At 41.7% G+C, this 20,010-nt stretch overlaps 1 protein-coding gene across 1 annotated transcript; it reads right to left on the bottom strand.

Moving 5' to 3' along the window:
• Nucleotides 1-9,208: 9,208 nt before the first annotated feature.
• On the bottom strand, nt 9,209-14,250 carry LOC308495483 (HLA class II histocompatibility antigen, DO alpha chain). The gene is made up of 5 exons (XM_081043814.1): nt 14,164-14,250; nt 12,461-12,709; nt 11,757-12,038; nt 11,528-11,663; nt 9,209-11,303 (listed from the first exon to the last, which is right to left on the bottom strand). Exons 1-5 carry the CDS (start codon nt 14,243-14,245, stop codon nt 11,297-11,299), a joined length of 756 nt encoding a protein of 251 aa, XP_080899940.1. The 5' UTR covers nt 14,246-14,250; the 3' UTR covers nt 9,209-11,296.
• Nucleotides 14,251-20,010: the final 5,760 nt, after the last annotated feature.

Here is a 20,010-nt window from a genome sequence, read left to right as displayed (position 1 = left end):
TTCTGCCAGGTGTTCATTTGAAAAGAATATTGCTAAAGTCAGACTTCACAGAGTCCCCTGTTATTATTTCTGAGACTGTGAGAATGTAACTCGAGTCAATCGATGAGTACTTTCTCCTCTTCTGCACTGCAGTGTGTATGTTGGAACTGGCTTCCCATAAAGGCAGGTTGTAGAGACACTGAGAGTTCTTCAAAAAATGGTTATTACCTGTCCGCTTGCCTAATCTGCATTTCTCAGCCAGAGTTGCTGCAAGCTGCAAAAAAGGAGACATTTTCCCTCGTCTTTTTCCTTTTCTCTTTCTCTCTCTCAAAAAAAAAAAAAAAAGGCAGCAGTTTTCAAGGTTTTCTAAGTTTGTGTACTTTCATCTCTAAGTAACCGCAGGGCGATGAAAGCTGAAAAGGGCCTACCAAAAAGAGCGATAGTTACAAAGGGCCAGATAGTCCTGCGGCGCTGTCACAGTGCACCCTCGTGCTCTTTGGTGGGAAATAGAATGATGGTTGTTCTTCTAGATTCACGGTTCCTGATTTTGAGACAGCACAGCGCTGCCCACTCCCCTTACGATTCCTGTATCAGATTTCTGGTTGTACCAGCTGCCTTCTCTAAGGAATTCTCCTTACTTGGCCCCCAGTTCTCTGCGGTCTGGTCAACGACCTGATGCAGACACTGGCCATGAACCTGTGCTTAGACTTCCCCTTAAAATTTTGCATTGTGTTCTGATCCTGATTTCAACCACAGTGACCTAACCCTCTGATCTGCTCCTCTTGAATCCATCTGCCTCCCCTCAGGCTTACCCCAGTATCTGTTCTGCTTCACTGCCTTTGGCTTCACATTCAGACCCTGCACAGCCTCACAGTGATTGAACCAATGATTTGGCCAGGAGACAAAACTGAGTGCAGGAAAGAATGATGAGCCACTGAGGGAGGAGCTTGGGGTGGAGAGGCTACTTCACAGAGCAGGTCCCTGAGTGGGAGTGGTGGTGAAGGCTTACTTCAGAGGAAGGTCCAAAACAAAACAGAAAGGACCTTGTTTCCACAGAGTCTGGGGAAGCTGAGAGAGAAGGCGAAAGTCAGGGAAAGGAAACTGAAAAGTACTGCGCTCTTGCTAACTGCCTGGTATTTTTATAGTGATCTCTTTCAGTCCACTCAGCATCCCTATCACATACACATTACTATTCCTGGTTTAGAGATGAGGAAACTCTAACTTCATAGAGCCAGTGAGACAGGCTAAAGCTGGTTTCAAAGTTTACAAAAGTCTTTGGTTATGTTCTAGATTTAAGCAAGAAAGGAATTCAGAAATGAAATGTAGAAAAAAGATATTGTTAACTCCACCAACCTGAACCGAAGAATAAGGCTGGACACACACACACACACACACACACACACACACACACACACACGCACACTTCTATCTATCTACATATTTGTCAATCTATACCTTTTTTAGTGTAGCTTCCACCCAAGATTCCTCCATGCTGTAGAAAATTAATTTTTTTCCACCAAGCCCAACTAACTGAGATTAGTTGAAGAACTATTAGAAAGTATGAAGACACAAAGAAGAAATGAGACAACTTCATTCCACAATAAGCGAGGGGATTCCCAATGATTGCTTTTGCTGTATGAAGAGAAAGCAGGCTGAGTGGAAATTATTCCTCAGGACTTGGCAATAGCTGAATGGTGACTATTCATACCTACCTGCCTCCTAACCATCACTTCAGGTGTGGGTTAGAGACTGGGACCTTTATGAGGGACGAGGACTGCAGGAACCAGGATGATGGAGATGGAGCTGTGACCAGTTGAGTAGGTCTATGAGGGGAAAGTGGAGTGCGGGTGATAATCACTGGGCTGGTATTGGCCAGGTAAGGACAAAAAAAGGATGACAAAAATTATAGACCACAAATAAAAATCATAAGACTTTTGTAAGATTTTCGAAACTTTCTATCTTCTCCATTTTTACTATTTTTTAAAAAATTTGTCTGTTTTCTGTTGGGGTTGACAATAAGACCTCAAACATGGACAAAAGTACAAAATTACAAACCATCTTAACATTTTTACAGTTGAACTTATTCTTGGTGTTCATGAAATGACTATGGATAGTGTTATGGTAACTTTTGACGGCAGAACATTTTTTTTCAAAGGATAAGATGTCACTGAAGTAATTGTAGGACTCCAAGATAAAATTAGACTGTACTTTGCACCCATGGATGAAAAAGTTGCTGGAAAAATGGTCAAATTTTATGTGTGTATTTAATAACCATGTTATGGAGCAAAATGTTAAAGGCATTATATCATGCTTATTTTAGTTAAAATAAAATAAAATATTAAAATTACTTATATTTAAATTATAAAATATCTATTACAGATGAGTAATTCGACTATTCAGTAGGTGACATACATCAGTTCATGGGTTCAAGATTTCAGTGATATGTCATTTAATCTTCTGCTATTTTCAAGTATGGCACAGCATTACACACACACACACACACACACACACACATGCATTATTATGAAAAGTCCAAACATACAGAAAAGCTGGGAAAAGTACAAAGAATAATTAAATACCCATAATGTAGATTCAACAACTGTCAAGATTTCAATATATATTTTTTCAACTGTGTGAGTGTATCTGACTCCATTTCCAAATAAAGACCTCATGGCATTTCATGTCTTAATACATTAGTGTAAAGATGTCTTGCCTGCCGACATCTTAGGGTACCATAGTACCATAATCATACTAACAAAACTGAAAATAATTTTATAATACAATTGATTACCCAGTCCATATTTAAATTTTTCCTATTTTTCTCAAAAATGTATTAATATCTTTCTTCCCCCCAAAGATGTTGCCCAAGATCACCCACTAAATTTGATTGTAATGTCTCTTAATTCCATCTTAATCCCTCTCCACCCCACCATTTATTACACTGCCATTTTAAAGAGAGCAGGCCAATCATCTTGTTGAATATCTCACATTCTGAATTTGTATGATGTTTCTTCATGGTTTCATTTGACGTATTCTCCTATCTAATGTATTCTCCATAAACTGGAACTTTGAACCAAAGTCTTGATTCGATTCATATTAAAGATATGTGATGTTGTGTGCTTCACTTTTCACCTCCTCAGGAAGCACATGATTACTGTCCCGCTACTGATGAGGCCAAGTTGATCACTGAATTGAGGTGGTGACAGCCAGGTCTCTCTCCTCCGTAAAGGTATTCTCTCCCTTTTGTCAATAGCAAACAATCTCTGGGCGTGAGACTTTCATATGATGTGGCTCTCTGGTTCCCCATCATCTTTGCTCCTAATGGTTTAAACATCTACGATGCCTTCCCTGAATCAGTGATCATATTAGAGTGCAAAATATTGATTTTTCTAATTCTATTATTTCATGTACATTTATTAGCTGGCAGTCATCTAAACTGCGGAACTTTTCTTGTCAATGGAACTACAGTTCTTTCTGAAACATCAGGATATATGTTTTCTTTAAGTACTAATTTTCTGTGTTAGGAATTCGAATATAACATCCAGCGGTGACAGTAAAGTTTTGTCGTTGTTGATTGTTTTATCTTTATTTGATTATTATTAGGGATTCATGGATTTTTATATGTTCAATATGTTCAAGTGGAGTATGATCATTTTTTCTGATGCTCAAATTGTCCCAGATTTGGCCAATGAGAACCCCTTCAAGCTGGCTGCTCTTGTCTTTCGACATGACTCTATTAGTCTCTGAACACGTCCTTCTTTTCTAAAACAAGCTTGCCTTGTATTTTCCCTAACCCAGACCTGAAATCAGTCACTTCTCTAAGAAGCTCCATTTCCTTTTATTGGATAGTGGTATTTAGAAACCACAGTCTGTGCACTAGGGACTCATTACTACTGGGTATCACTGCTTCCAGGTTCTTTCATTGGAGGGCTAGGATAATCATTAGTTAAAATTGACATTTGTTTTAATTTACTTCTTTTTTTTACCTTTTATACACTGAAGATCTTATATCAGTAATTACTGATTTGCTTTATCCTGTAATATACATAACATAGTTTCAAAATAATATACAATATTACTCAATAACAATGGCTATTAAAACTACTCAATGACATTTTACTTTTTTGGTAGTTGTTTTTGTCCTTGGAAGATATTCCACTAAGGATATACAGAATTGCCTTCTAATATTAATTAAAACAATTATTTTCTCTGTGTGGTTCACTTGTTTTAAATTTTATGCTTTTTTGTTTAATTTTTATAAAAATTGTAAAGCATCTATATGTTTCAAAACTCAATATTCACTGTTGCCTTAAACCCATTCCCTCAAATGTATTCTCCTTTCCTTCCCCTCCTTTTTGTCAGTCTTTGGTTTATCTTTCCAGTGTGGCTTTTTACAAATATATCTCTCCCCTCTTTCTTACCCAAAAGTTAGCACATACGATATACATTCCTTTGTAGCTTGCATTTTCACTCCATCCCAGATATCCCTCCACATCAATTCAAACAGGTCTTCCATATATCAGCTTTATGTTACTCCATTGTGTGGATGAGCCATAGCGTTTTCAACCATTCGAATCTTACTGGATATGTTTCCAGTCTTTTGCTATTACAAAAAACTGGCACATCAGTCTTAAAAGGCAGATGATTATTTAATAACAACTACATTAAAAAATATATTTTAGGAGAAAAATATTACTTGTATTGATTTGTTGTTAATTACGTTATTAACATTCTTCAGAACACTTGAGTTTCATGGAACAATTTAGGAAATCGTAGGTGTGCTTCATGGTGAGTGTGCAGACTAGTAAATTTGACAAATGCAAGTTGCTTAGACTGGCGGTTGGCACACTGGAAGAGCTCAATTAAGTGAGAGATAATAGTAATAATAAAAGCAATAGTGTTAATAACAGCAGACATTTTAAAACCTGAATGGACTACATTTTACTCTTTAGTCGGTCAGTTGTTTCAACATTTATTGAGTAATTGCCACGTTCTAGGCGTTATGGTAAGACGTTGGACCTGGAGCAGAGCAATAGACTGAAGACCTCAAGGAAAGGATGAAGGGCAACTGGAGATCCAACCGTGTTTCAGGAGTGGGGTTGGGCTCCAGGGAGGAAGCAGCAGAAAGTTTCCAGGGGCCAGCAGTGCTGGGAAGTCCTCTCCTCAGGAGACCCAGGTTTGCTCAGATTTGGAGCCTCTGCATGAGTGAAACCACAAGATGGAGCCAGATCACTGTTAATGGCAACTGTGTGAAGATGTGAGGAGAGAAGAGAGGAAGTGACTCCGCTCCGCTTCGCTAAGGGCATGGTCACTTCCCAGGAAGGCTTTTCAGGAGGTTAAAAAGTAAAGGAAGGGCAGGCCCGGTGGCTCAGGCAGTTAGAGCTCCATGCTCCTAACTCTAAAGGCTGCCGATTTGATTCCCACATGGGCCAGTGGGCTCTCAACCATAAGGTTGCCAGTTCAATTCCTCGAGTCCCACAAGGGATGGTGGGTTCCTCCCCCTGCAACTAAGATTGAATAAGGCACCTTGAACTGAGCTGCTGCTGAGCTCCCGGATGGCTCAGTTGCTTGGAGTGCATCCTCTCAACCACAAGGTTGCCGGTTCGATTCCTGCAGGGGATGGTGGGCTGTGCCCCCTGCAACTAGCAACGGAAACTGGACCTGGAGCTGAGCATTGCCCTGCACAATTTAGATTGAAAGGACAACAACTTGACTTGGAAAAAAGTCCCGGAAGTACACACTGTTCCCCAATAAAGTCCTGTTCCTCTTCCCCAATCAAATCTTAAAATAATAATAATAATAATAATAATAATAAATAAAGGAAGCCTGAGAGGAGGGGCCCCATTCAGGGTGAGGCATCAGTCTATAAGGGGAAATCGGATAATGTGACAGAGACACTGCAGATAGGTGGTTTACTCAGCGAAGTTTATCAGGAAAGCATCTCTGAACTTGAACCACATGAGTTGTGAATGGATGATGAGTTGGAGTCATGACATTAAGATCTTGGGCAGTAGAATTCCAAGGAAAGATAGTGTGGCTGTGACTTAATGAAAGAAGGAAGAGTGGAAGGAAGTGAGGTTGGGGAGAGATTCAAGACCAGTAAGAGCTTTAGCCAGTAAGGAATGCAGATTGTATTCTAAGTGAGAAAGGAAGTCTGAGCATAGGGGAGTGATATAAATGATGCAGGTGGGAAAAGGAAAATCTCTTTAGTAATTCCTCAAACTGGCCATTCGTCACCTCATTTCCTGCTATCTATTAGAAGCCTCAACAGAAGTTAACTTCAAAAGGGGCTACAACCTCCTCATATGCATTTCCTGGTAACGCTGACCCTGCTCATCCTGCCTCATGTTCCGCAGGCTAGCTTCTGTGTACTCTGAGTAGTGATAGTGCCATGAAAAGAATTTGCATCATGCAGACCTTCCCAGCCACCTTCTAGCTGTCTGACCTTGCACAAGTTATATAGTTTGCATCCCAGTTTCCTTCTCTGTGAAAAGGGTATGATTACACTTACCTTGCAGGTTGGTTGTAAGGAAGAAATAAAATAACGTCTGGTAGCAGAATAACGCTTTTCTTTCTTCTTTCTCTGTACTTAGGCTTGTGATACAGGGCAATGGCAGATGTCACCTCTAAGACCCTTCTTCTTCTGGCTTTGAATTCCCCAAAGCTTGAAGCACTCTTGACGTTATGCCACACGTCTCAGACATTATACTAGAGAAAGCAGGGGGATGCCTTTGAAAGGTAGGAAGGCAAGATAGAGATTGTCCCAAACTGTGGAGGGCATAGAGATCTGTGAGTCATAAGAGAACCCTGTTCTCTTGCAGCACCCAGAGCAAGTGGGGAAGAAAGCTGGCTGTGAGGTGCAGCTTTGCGGTCTTATCCCAAAGCAGTGGGGACTACTCCTCATCAAAGATTCCTTTGCCCCAAGCTTGATGCAGAAGCCACAGAACAGCCACTCTGAAAGGACCATCCAGGTTAAGACCTAGGCATCTGGGGGTATCAGTCTGGACAGATGCAGGAAGACAGAAGGGGCTGTCCAGTGTTTCTGCACAACCATGAAAGAGGGAAGCCCCAATTATAATTGAGGTTGAATTTACTACTGGTCTCATGGAGGTAGGAGGCATGTTTTGAGTCCAGTTTAAGATGACTTATAGAAATTTACTACTTCTTGCTCTTTGTGCACTGTTTCTTGATTTTGTGGGCCAAGAGTAAAATCCACTACATATGAAAAGCATTTACCACAAAGCCTGGGACATTATTTGTGTTCAGTAAATAACAGCCAGTGTTACTAAAACTAGTGCAAGCAGGTTTTGAAGCAAACGAAATAGAATTAAGTAGAATTCTACAAATGTCTCAATGTTCCAGTCAGTATGTTCCAAACAATAGGACAGATGTTGGAAATGTAAGACACAGACTTTCCTTGGCGTAGAGGAAAGGTACAGGAAGATACATACACAGTTAACTCTGACACATGGCAGAGTGTGGCAGGTACTAGTGAAAGAATGGGCAGAGTATTAGGGTCTGGGATAGCGAAGGCTTCACAGAAGCCATTTAATCTGGACCTGGGGCAAAATAGGTAAAGCTTTGATTGGTTGACAGAGGAAGGCAGGTTCAGCACCAAGAATAGTATTGCAAGGCAAAGAGGAGTAAACATTTATTGACTATTTTTAGGGCAGCTTTTGGGAATAAAGTAGATTGGGGGCAGTTGGAGAAGCATCTTCACCCTGTAGGTAATGAAACACCTGAAGGAATTTAAAGCTGGAGAAAGAGAAAAAGAAAATATCCTATAAGCATCCAGAGAGAAAAAAACAACAGACCTCATGCAAGTTTCAGGACTCTGAGTATCTTTTGGTTTTCAAAAATAATACTAGAAACTAAGAGAGTATCAAAAAAGGCCTTAAAAATTCTGATGAAAATTATTCCCAACCTTAAATTTTATACCCAATGAAATGATCATTCAAATGTGTGAGTAGAATAAATACGTTTTCTGACATATGCAAAGCATATAAAGTTTACTTCATATGCACTCTTTCTCAGGAAGCTAAAAGAGGAGTGCCTCTCTAAAATAAGGCAGTAGACCACAAAAGGGTCATTACTGAATGTAAGAAACAGAAGGACAGACAAATCCTGACAAGGATGATGATGACAGCTGTGTCACTGAGGGCAGAGCAGTCTTCTCCGTTAAGAATGAGTTTTATCCAACGATAAAATTGACAGAATACCTTGTGTGTCTGATTGTATTTGAGAATGAATTTTGGATTAATAAATTTGTGATTCATTAATGATAGGTACATACAAAACCAAGCAAAGAGAAAACATGACAATTATTAACTCCAGGGAAAACAAAAAGTTGTCTAGAAAAGGAAGAGCAAGCATGGTTTACCCTATGGTTTGGCTGTGAATAATAGCCTTTCCGTGATCATAAACACTGGACACCAATCTAGCCAAAATATCAATATAACTATGTTAAAGGAAAGGGATTTGAGAAGGGAGCGTGTGTGTAGTGTGAGGATAAAGAAAATCTAAATCCTCCTCTTCCCTAGTGGGAAGTAAAGAGATAAAGCCTAAAGCTGCAAAACCAAATCATGCTGTAGGAACACAAACATGTAGACATGTGTGGGGGTCAATACTAGTAGAATTGGTTTAAAACAGTTGAAAGTTATCACCTGTGGAGGTGAAGATGTGGTAGTAGAGGGGGCTGGAGACTGGAATTGTTTTTTTAGCAAATCTTATAGAAGTACAGCATTTTTGACTCTTTAAACTACGTTATATATAGCATAACTTTGCTAAAAATTAAAAGAGAGTGTGGCTAGGAAGAGGAGGTCTGGAGGGAGCCCAGGCAGAGCACTGACAGTGTTCTGGGAGGAGGTCTTGGGGTGGGGAAGTTTGGCTATGGAACAGAGACAGGATTTGATGTCTTATTATATGGGAGAGATGACATGTTTATTATTTGTGATGGGGGGGAACCCTGCAAAGAGGAAGAGTTTGAAATACAGAAGAGGAAGTAACTACTAAGTGTCTATTCTAAAAGAGATTAATGGGAGCCACATCAAGAATGCAAGAAGATAATTTTTTTAATGAGAGACTATTTACTCTGAGACTGGAAGTGGAAAAAAATGTGAGTATGAGGGCAGAAACATAAATCAAAAATATTTGGAATTGTTCCTAGAATTTCCACTGACTTCTGGGTAATATATACATGGTGAAAAAAGCACACTTCTGGTCAAAAGAAGACAATTTAATGACTTTATTAAACATTAGGCCAGAGATCAGAGAAATGCCTCTCCAAGGATACATCAAGTTAACTTTTAAACAGAAAATCAGCAAAGATCAGGGCACGTTACAGACAGACATATCTTGTGGTGTCTTCTGAGAACCAACCCATTCTTCTTTCTCTGCGAACGACCCGACCCCTCACTTCAGAGGTGGGTACTCGGCAGCCATGTTTGTACTGTGGGAGCTTGTCCCCCTGGTCATGGTACATTGGACCAGGATGGACACCTGTCCAAGTTTGACCAGTCATTTATTTTTCCAAGAATTTAAGTTGTGAGTGGAAAATGTAGTCTCAGTGGGTGTCTAGAGCTGAGGTAATATACAAACTCAGGAGTTGCAGGATGGGCATGTTAGCTGAAAAGGACAGTCCACACACAGAGAGAAATGTGGCTAACATATCTAGCACACAGAGAGATTTGGAGAACACAGACCATATGGCCCAGAGAAAGAGCAAGAGGGGCTGCTCTAGGTGCTGCTGGATTTTCTGTTCTGAGTTCTGTTCCCTGTGAGGCCTGGCTAAAACCCACCCTTGGTTTCTGGGCACCACTCCTCTGTCTTTATTGTAAATACCCTCTCCCTTTGGCTGTGATCCTCCTAAGAGGGTTTCTGTTGCTGGAAACAAAACCCTGAGTAGGAGGATCCTCCCCACTTTCATCAGTCTTGATTTCTCCCAACTTATTCTCTCTTGGGAAGTCCACAGATTCCCTATAGTCTCTTGGTATCTTTCTTTTCCAGGACCAAATGCTCACAATTCAAATCCCCATCTTGCTCCTACTTACTTGTATCTTGCTGGACTTTTATGCCCTAAAAGACCCAGCTTCTCCAGAAAGCCTCCTGGACCACTAAAAACCCCAAGGATTCCCTCTTCCAATGACTGCCAGTAGCACCAGACTGTCAGTGGGTCCCAGTTACCAGACCACAGCCTGGGCCCAGAATAGCTACATCAGCATGATCTGGAACTTATCAAAAATCACAGACTCACTGGCCCCACTCCTCCCAATCCTGAGATTCTAATTTAGTAGATCCAGGTGAAGCCTATACTTTTTAAACGGCACCCAAGTGATTTTTTTATGTTCATTCTGGTTTGAAAACCACTAATCTGTACCACTCATTTGGTACTTGACATAAACTAGTTTGTGTGGTTTCTATTTCTCTGTGTGTATTTTTAATTTTGTTCACAGTAAGCCAAAATTTTCCATGCCACATATTTAGAGAGCATTCAAGTGGATCTCTCTTAGATCTAGATAACTCTCTTATCAAATACCCTGCTGATCTACTCTGCTACCCTACTAACTGATATAATTGACCCCAGGTTGAGGAAGTAGCCATCTTATCAAGCCTCAGACCACTCTTGTCATGCATCATAGATTATGGCTAGACACCAATGGCCTCTTCATTATAGAGTAAATCTGGACAAAAGTAGAATTCTCATGAACCTTTCCTTTCCCAGTGCCCTCAGAACTGTTTTTGTTTGCAGGGGCTTATAATGAACAAGATACTCTGCATCCCTTTCAGGGAAAATCTGAATTCAGAAGGCAAATTTCTTGAAATCCTTGTGCAGTAGCCCATTCTTAAGTAACACACACAGCGGAGTTGATCAGTCAAATGGAGGAAGACATAGCTGGATCAGCCTAAGGATAATGACCACTCCCCAGTACCGGGTGGTCATGCTCAGTGGTCATCACCCAGAATCCCCTCTTCTAAGTCCCAGCATCTCTGATACCCTGAGCAAATTGGCCAAGAACTGGTACAAGTGCAAACACCACTAATGAATTTACTGCTGCTAGCCACAGCTTTGGGTAGAGCAAGAAAATGTGTGTGTGTGTGTGTGTTGGAGGTGAGAAGGATTGCTAGCTGGTGGCCTACAAGTCCTGCCATGCGTACCGGGGCCAAAAAGGAGGAGAGCTATAAGACAGAGGTTGATCCCATTTAGAGTCAGCACAGTGGGGACGTAATTAGTAGACCATGACACTGAGCATGCAAGAGCTGCCAGAAACTTTCAAGGAATCCATAGGATGTCTCTCACAATCCATTTCTCTCAGAAGGGTCAGTACCTAAAGGAGCAAAAACCATATGACCAAGGTTGTTGGGATCCTATCTCTGACTGCCACCTCCCCCAAACCTCACCCCCTCACCTCACCTCTGCTCTTCTATTCCCTGCCCACCACTTGTCTATGTCACCTTCTCTGCCCCATTCCTCCCCAGAGAATTTCAGATTTTCCACCCTCATCCTGTCCAGAGTCATCACTTTCCTCCCCAGCCCCCGGGGCCTCTGCACCTGGGGGTGCGGGACAAGCATTTGCCAGTGATGATGAGGATGGTGCCCACGAGGGAGCCCACCACGCCAACGGCCAGGCCCACAGCACAGACCAGGGTCTCTGTGGTGTCAGGCAGCAGGGAAGGTACCTGGGGCTCTGGGAGAGAAAGGAAGGTCAGGGGTTGCAGAAAGGGGATTCTAGAGTACAGGGAACATGGCATGAGAAGTGGGCCGGGAGGGGGCTCCATACCCCAGTGCCTGAGGAGTGGCTCGTCCAGGCCCCAGTGTTCCACCTGGCAGTCATAGACGTCCTCTGCTGAGGGCACGAAGGTCAGGTAGTGGAACTTGCGGAACAGATGGTCGGGCTGGGAATAGAAGCTGGTCTGCGCCACCCCCTCGGTGACTGTTCGACCATTGCGCAGCCAGGTGATATTGATCACAGGGGGGAAGATGTTGTCCACCATGCAGATGAGGATGTTGGGCTGGCCCAGCTCCACTCGAGACTTGGGGAGTACGGTCACCCTTGGAGGCACTAGGAGACACGAGGCCCTGAGTCCCAAAGGATCATCTCTACAGCTGGGCCTTAGAGGAAAGCTGAGGGAGCTTTCCTCCTGCTTAGCCATCTGCGGGCAGGTAACCTCTGGGGCAGGAGTGGGGGACAGAGGGAGAAGAGGCTGAGGATGGCAGTGGGGGCACCCGGGGCTTCTATAACTGACAGGACCCTGAAGGGGAGTCCAGGTGTGGGGGGTTCCTTCCTCAGGAAGGAACGGGGTTTGAACAGGTCTGGAAAGATCTAGAGCCTCCTGGGAAAGAAAGGGCTGAGCACCACAGTCACAGGTTCTGGGAGCGGTGTGCCAGAGCCGACAGAGGCCTGGGAGGTGGGGAAGAGGCTTCTCTGGGCCTCCCCTGCCTGACTGAGGGGTGGGGGGGTCAGAGGAAGGGCCAGGAACCTACTGTTGACAGCTCTGGTGTGGTTGGAGCGTTCCACCAGGACGTCCAGATGAGCTTTAATCACCGCAATGCTGGCCAACCCACCCTGGGGGTCAAAGTGGGTGAAGTCGCCAAACTCAGGCAGACGCCACACAGCCTCCCTCTTCTTCAGCTCCACAGAGAACAGCTGTTCCCCATCAAACTCATGGGTGAACTGACCCGAAGCATCATAGGACTGGTAGAAAGCTGGTCCATAGGAGCCCATGTGGTCAGCTGTGTCAGGTGAGTTCAGGACCAGGGAGAGAGAAGAAAATATGTCAGTCTCACACACAACACGTGCTGTTGAGTCTGAACCTGTGCCACATCCTGGGCTCTGAGGGCGGCAGAATCCAGTTCTGACCTGAGCTGGTCCTTGGAGAGTGGAAGGGCTGCTGGGGGGCGGAAGGGAGAGGACAGAGGGAAACAGGCATATGGCCAACACGCCGGCCAACAAATATACAGGTGCAGCCTGGCACATCAGTCTGGGAAGAGGAGAGGCTGCCTAAAATCGTGTCCGGGATTCCCAAGGTTAGATCTTGGCTATGGTCATCTGCTCTAAGTGTGCTTTCAGGCCTTGTGTGTGAGATGGGCGTGGGGAGGGGGGCACAGGGTGAGGGGAAAAATAAAAATAGGAGTATAAGGTGGAGCTTGGGGCACGGAGATGCAGAGTGGATGGATGTGAGGGAAAACAAGTGATGGCTGGTAGGAGTAAGATTTGTGACACAGAGGGGCAGCCAGATGGCTCAGTTGGTTAGAGCGTGAGCTCTCAACAACAAGGCTGCCAGTTCAATTCCCGCATGGGATGGTGGGCTGTGCCCCCTGCAACTAAGATTGAAAACAGCGACTGACTTGGAGCTGAGCTGCACCCTCCACAACTAGATTGAAGGACAACGACTTGGAGTTGATGGGCCCTGGAGAAGCACACTGTTCCCCAATATTCCCCAATAAAAAATTAAAATAAAATAAAAAAAAGACTCGTGACACAGGGACCAACGGGATAGAAGAAGGCGGCCCTAGGGGTGGCCCCAGGTATTGCTGAGAGCACTGGAAAGGGCATAATTGAGGTTCGTGTTCCAGCTCTTCTATCTCAGAGCATTATGGTTCAATATGCCTCTTCTCATAACTGCAGCTCAGTTTTCTGGAAATTAGGGGTTAGGTTTTCATTGGTAAAATTCCTTTTGTATTCTAAGAAATTGTTTGTTCAGTCGTGGTTGAAGGACTACTGTGTGCCCAGCTCGACGCCAGGCCCCCAGGAAATACAGACAAACCACACACAAGGAGCTCACGTCTGAGGCAGGACAATGACAGGTGAGTTGGTAACTAGTGACATGGTGCTAAATACCACAAGAGAAATGGACTTGAATGGGTGCACTGCAAGCCGGGAAATGGCAGAGAAATCAGGATGCTGGGAGGCAGTAGGATGGAGGGTTGGGTCTCAGAAAGGAGGAGGGAATTGGGGAGGTACCTGAACCTGAAAAAGCCTGAGCAAGACACGGACATGGCTGGGCTAGGCTGTACCTGTATTCTCAGTGCAGAACAGACATGAGAGGTGAGAGGGATGGGGATCTCTTGGTAAAGGAAGTTGCCCTTATATAAACCAGAGGGAGAGGAGCAGTTCATGCTCTGTACCATCTCTTATGTAAGCTGACACCCCAAATCTCTCCTCACCCAGTCACCACAGCACTCACCCTTGATGGCCCCAGCTTCCTGGGGGCTCAGGAGGGTCATCAAGGTGTGGAGTCCCAGGACCAGCCCCCCATTGAGGACCATTGCCTTCTGGTAGTCTTGGTAGGTCGGTGTTGGGGGTAAAGGAACAGGAAGAGGTAAAGAGGAAGAAAACAGATTCTCAGATGGGGGAGACCCCTGCTGTGTTCAGCCAATCAGAGAAATCCTCTGAGGTAATATAGCTGTTGCTAGGCAAAGAAGTAAAGAGCCTGGGTGAGAAGATGGGAGGATTCACTAGGCCCATGAACACCAGGGAGGCTCCCTCCACAGGGTACTCGAAAGAAAGTTTCTTTTTGGGGGAATAGGAGGGGCTTAGATCAACTGGTATCCATACTCCAGAAGGCACCCTCTGAAGGGGGAGAAAAGGCCGCCAGAACACCACACAACTGAGCTCCGACGAATCCTCTCAATCCTGATCTGTGGTGTAGAAAATCACTGTCCCTGTAAGTTTCTGCAGACAAGTTTGGGGTCAAAAATAGAAATTTTAGCAAGAAACTTGAAAATGGAAACAGTGGATATTCAGTAAAATAAAAATCCTTTAAAGCTTTAAATCACTTTAGAAAATATTACTTTATTTCATTGTGTGAGAAAAAATGTGTTAATTGTTGCAGATGTTTAGTCTAAAGAAGAACTGTAAGGAGCTTCACTGGGCTGTTCAGAGGTGGGCAGAGGGTACCGTGTAACCTCCAAAGTCCCCCAGGTTCCCTGGGCACTCTTCACACTGCTTGGAGCCTTGCCTTAGGCTTCTGGTTGGGCTCAGCCAGTGGGAGGCACTGGCAGAATTTTGTCCAATATAAAAAGTATATATCAAGTTAACTGTCCATCCAGATAGAAAGAAGTTTACCCAAATATCTGAAAACCATTTTTCAAAGATCATGAAATAAATGATTTTCAACTTGGAAGGAATCTAAGAAATCATCCGAGACATGGTTCCAAACCTGGCTGCACAAGCGAATCACCTACAGAGTTTGTTAAAAATATAGCTTCCCGGGTCCCATCCTGACCTGAGTTAAATCAGCCTTTCCAAGGGTAGGGCCAGGGGACCTGTGTGTTTAGCATTCTCCCTAGGTGAATTTTGGACTCATTCCTGGCAAAACAAGCAAGCAAACAACCAAAGTTCTCTGATGCTCTGTGCTCGATGAATAAGGGATCCCTACACTGAGTGAAGCAGATCGTACTCATGGCTTCTGAATTAAATTAACCGCATTACAACCAATAACAGACTTGGTGGTACCATTTATGGGTACTCTATCTTTAGTACTTTCTGTTTCCATCCCCAATACAACACATCGTGGGTGCTCAATAGATATTTGCACCAGAACAAATGGTCCTGCTCTGGTTGGGTCCCTCACCACCTTTCTCCTTTGGTGGGGGGAGCTAGAGCCACACGACAATGACATAATAGATCGGTAAATCATGGAAAGCTCACAATAGAGAATGTTGCTTGCTTAGTAACAGTTGGATATTGAGTGTTTTTATTTCAAAATACTTGTGGGTTTTTTTAAATGTATGGGTTTTTTTTTTTGTTATGAACTTCTAATTTGGTTGTATTATAATCCAAGAATCTTATCAGTATGATGCAGCTTAGAAATTTATTGAGACTTGCTTTATAGTTTGGAATGTGACCAATATTTGTAAATACTTCACATGTGCTCTAAATGTTGGATGGAGAATTTTATAAATATTTCTTGGATCAAGTGTGTAGATTTTGTCATTCTAATCTATCATATCTTTCCTTATATTTGGACTGACCTGTAAATAACTAAGAGTGGTATGTTTAAATCTCCTCTTATGACTGTAGATTTTTCTATTTGTTTCTATTTTTTAAATCAATTTTTGCCCACTATATTAGTAGGTTCTTGCTTTTTGACATTATTATACTTTCAGTGAGTTGAGCCTTTTCCCATTTGTCCTGGTAGTCTTGCTGTCCTAAAGTCTGTTCTGTCTGATATTAATACAGCTACACAGCTTTCTTTTTGTTAGTATTTGTTTGATATATGCACTTCTATGCACCGATGCTTTACATGTAGCTGTTGTAAATATCGTAAAAATAGATTTTGGTTTTGATTCAATCGGACAATCCCTGTGTTCAATCCATGTATTAGTCAAAGTGAGCGAACTTGCTTCTGCAACAGATAAACATTGAAACCTCATGGTTTGACAAACCACAGGTTTATTTTTCACCCATGTGCAGCTCAAGTCAGGCTGTACTCTCTGTAGTTCTTCTCCAGAACTCATGAACCCAGCCTAGCTTCATCTTGCATCTCCACTACTGAAAAGAACTGCTTCCAGCTTTGCAGACAGAAGAGAGAGCCTAGGGACGGCACACCTGTTCTTATGGCTTTGGACCAGAAACTACATGCCATCTCTGCTCCCGTTCCATTGGTAAGAATCAAACCATGTCCCTGCCCAAGTTGAGAAAACATAGTTTAGTTGTGTATTCAGGAAAATGTGATAGTTTGGTGACCAGGTGGCACCATCTTTGCCCCATCCAAACTATATTTATTTTAATTATTGATGTATTTGGACTCGTTTCTAATGCCTTATTTATTTCAATACTTCTGTTTTTTAAGTTTCCTTTTTCAGTCTTCATCATTAAAAAAAATTTTTTTTATTGAGGAATATTAGGGAACAGTGTGTATTTTCCAGGACCCATTTGCTCCAAATCAAGTCATTGTTTTCAATCTAGTTGTAGAGGGCGCAGCTCACTGGCCTATGTGGGAATCGAACCCTCTTGGTGTTATGAGCACTGTGCTCTAACCACTGAGCAAACCAGCCGCCCCCAGTCTTCATCATTTTTTAAAAAGTGTTTCTATACCTTTCCTATCTTTTCTCTAACTGGATAAGAACCTTAGTATGTTTTCAACTCCATTTATATATTTCTCTTTCTTTACCAGTGTTTGATCAACTTATTTCCAATATCTTTTGGCCCCTCCTGAAATCTTTTCTCTTATTGGAATACTTTCTCCAAAATTATTTTAAATGTCGGTATTTGTATGACCAACCTTCTGAAGCTTTGTGTGCTTGAGAAAAAAATTATTATACCATGACTTTTGAATAAAGGTTAGCTGTGTGTTAAATTCTAAGTTTGAAGTTTTCTCTCTTTAACATTTTAAATCATGCCATCCGAATGGTTTTTAGCATCCAGTGTTGCAGTTAGGAAATCTGATGTCAGTCTTGCTTTCTGGAATCTGTTAGAATTTTCTCATTGTTTTGGTATTTTTAAATTTCATTTTATTGTATCTAAAATGAGTTTTTCCTTCTGTTGGTGAGGGCATTATGGGTCCTCTCTATCTTTTAATTCTGGAAATTCATCTTTTGTATTTCTATAACTCTTTCTCCTATTTTTTCCTCTATGAAATTCACATTATACATATGTGGGCACTTCTCTCCATGTCTTTTGAATTTTCTTCTCTATATTCAAATGTTTTATTTTTCAATTACAGTTGACATTCAATATTATACCAATTTCAGGTGTACAACATAGTGGTGAGACTTCTATAACATTTATGAAATGATCCCCCTGACTAGTCTAGTACCCACTTGGCACCATACATAGTTATTACCATATTATTGACTCTATTCTTTATGCTGCACTTTACATCCCATGACTACTTTGTACCTGCCAATTTGTACTTGTTAATCCCTTCACCTTTTCCACCCAGTCCCCCAACTCTCCTCACATCTGCCAACCATCAGTTTGTTCTCTGTATCAATGAGTTTGTTTCTGTTTTGTTTGTTCACTTATTTTGTTTTTTAGATTTCTCATGTCAGTGAAATCATATGGTATTTGTCTTTGTCTGACTTTATATCAATTTCTTTATCCTTCCTTTTTTTATTCTAGGAGAGTTCTTCAGTATAGCCTTCCAACTTACTGTTTTTCAGTTGTATCTATCCCACTATTTATTTCCGTTAATGTTGTTTTATTTTGACGATCATATTTTTTACACCTCAAAATTCTGTGTAGATTTCCCTGTATTCCCTATGGTTTTTCATATTATGATAGCTTCTCCTATTTTCTAAGGGCATTTTCATGCTCATTTTAAGTGGCTGGCTCTATGTTTTCTAATATTCCTTCTTAAAGACACATATGTGCCTGTCTGTTGTTTTTTTGAGGTGGTGGTGCTCTTTATAGGGAGGGAGTTATTATTGTGGCCTGGGAGTGTCCATCTGTGTCAGTATCATGAATGTAAAGAGAGGAAAGGTCCAGAGGCCTAGGACAGCCTGCAACCACAGTTACTACCCTTTTGGTGTCACCTCACCAAGTGACACTTCAGGTCAAGGCTTCAGACCTCTATCTTCTGGGAAGAAACTGAAAAATGTTAAGCTAAAATCATTCATCCTTTTATCTGTAGATAGTTTGAAATTTACACATTAATACTCATATGTGAAAAAAAGTAACTTTTAAAAAATACATAACTGGTCTCATTACACTCTGGAGCAAAAATCCAAATGGTGGTAGGAAAACCCCTAAATTTGCCATTTAAAAGTACAAATGTACCTCTTTCTGTTTAAAGGAAATATTATTGAAAAAACTCATCTCTCTTTGGGAAAGGCCAGGTTCCTGTTTCTCAACATGTACGCCAACACTTGTTTTCTGCTTTTTGGTAAGAGTCATCCTAATGGGCGTGAAGTGGTAACTCACTGTGGTTTGGATAAAACTTGCCCTAGTGATTAGTGATGCTGAGCATCTTTTCATGTCCTTATTGAATATTTGTATACCTTCTTTGGAGAAATGATTATTCTTGTTCTTAGCCCATTTTTTAACTGAATTGTTTTTGTTGTTGTAGTTCACTATACGAGGTCAGGCAATTAAGTTTGCGAACTCATCCTAGAAAAAGTGCTACATGCCTCATTGCTGAATATCACTATGGTCACCTTCCAAGTCCTCCCCTTGGGAAGCTATGCACCGATGCCAGCACCTAGTCCACGCTTCAAAGCAATTTTGGAACTCTTTTTCTGGAATGGCTATCAGAGCCGTCGTCATATTATCCTTGATGTCATTAATGTCATCAATATGTCTTCCTTTCAATATTTCTTTTATCTTTGGGTAAAGAAAGAAGTCATTGGTGGCCAGATCAGGTGAGTAGGGAGGGTGTTCCAACACAATTATTTGTTTACTGGCTAAAAACTCCCTCACAGACAGTGCTGTGTGAGCTGGTGCATTGTCGTGATGCAAGAGCCATGAATTGTTGGCGAAGAGTTCATGTCGTCTCACTTTTTCACACAGCCGTTTCAGCACTTCCAATTAGTAAATGTGGCTACTGTTTGTCCAGTTGGTACAAATTTATAATGAATAATCCTTCTGATATCAAAAAGATTAGCAACATTGTTGCAAGAAGTTTGTAAACTTAATTGTTAAAACTTGTATATTCGGCAAAAATTTTAAAATATTTTAACATATTTTCTCTCATTTGGTGAGTTGACTTTTTACTCTGTTGATAGTATTCTTTGATAAACAAAAGTTTTTAATTTTGATGAAGTCTGATTCATCCATTTCTTCTTTTGTTTACCTGTGTATTGATGTTATATCCAAAACAATCATTTCAAATCCAATATCTTGAAGCTTTTTTCCTATTTTCTCCTAAGAGTTCTATAGTTTTTATTCTTACATTTAATTTTTTGAGTTAATTTTTGTGTTAGGTAAGGACCCAACTTCATTCTTTTGAATTTGGATATCTAGTTTTCTCAGCATAATTTATTGAAAAATTGTCCTTTCCCCCATTGAATAGTCTTGACATTCTTGTTGAATTATTATTTGACCATGTAGTCAAGAGCTTATTTTGGGGTACTCTATTTTACTCCATTGG

The sequence above is a fragment of the Rhinolophus hipposideros genome (genome assembly GCF_964194185.1).
Source record: "Rhinolophus hipposideros genome assembly, chromosome: 3".
Lineage (NCBI taxonomy): Eukaryota > Metazoa > Chordata > Mammalia > Chiroptera > Rhinolophidae > Rhinolophus > Rhinolophus hipposideros.
This window is presented reverse-complemented; position numbering and strand designations above follow the sequence as displayed.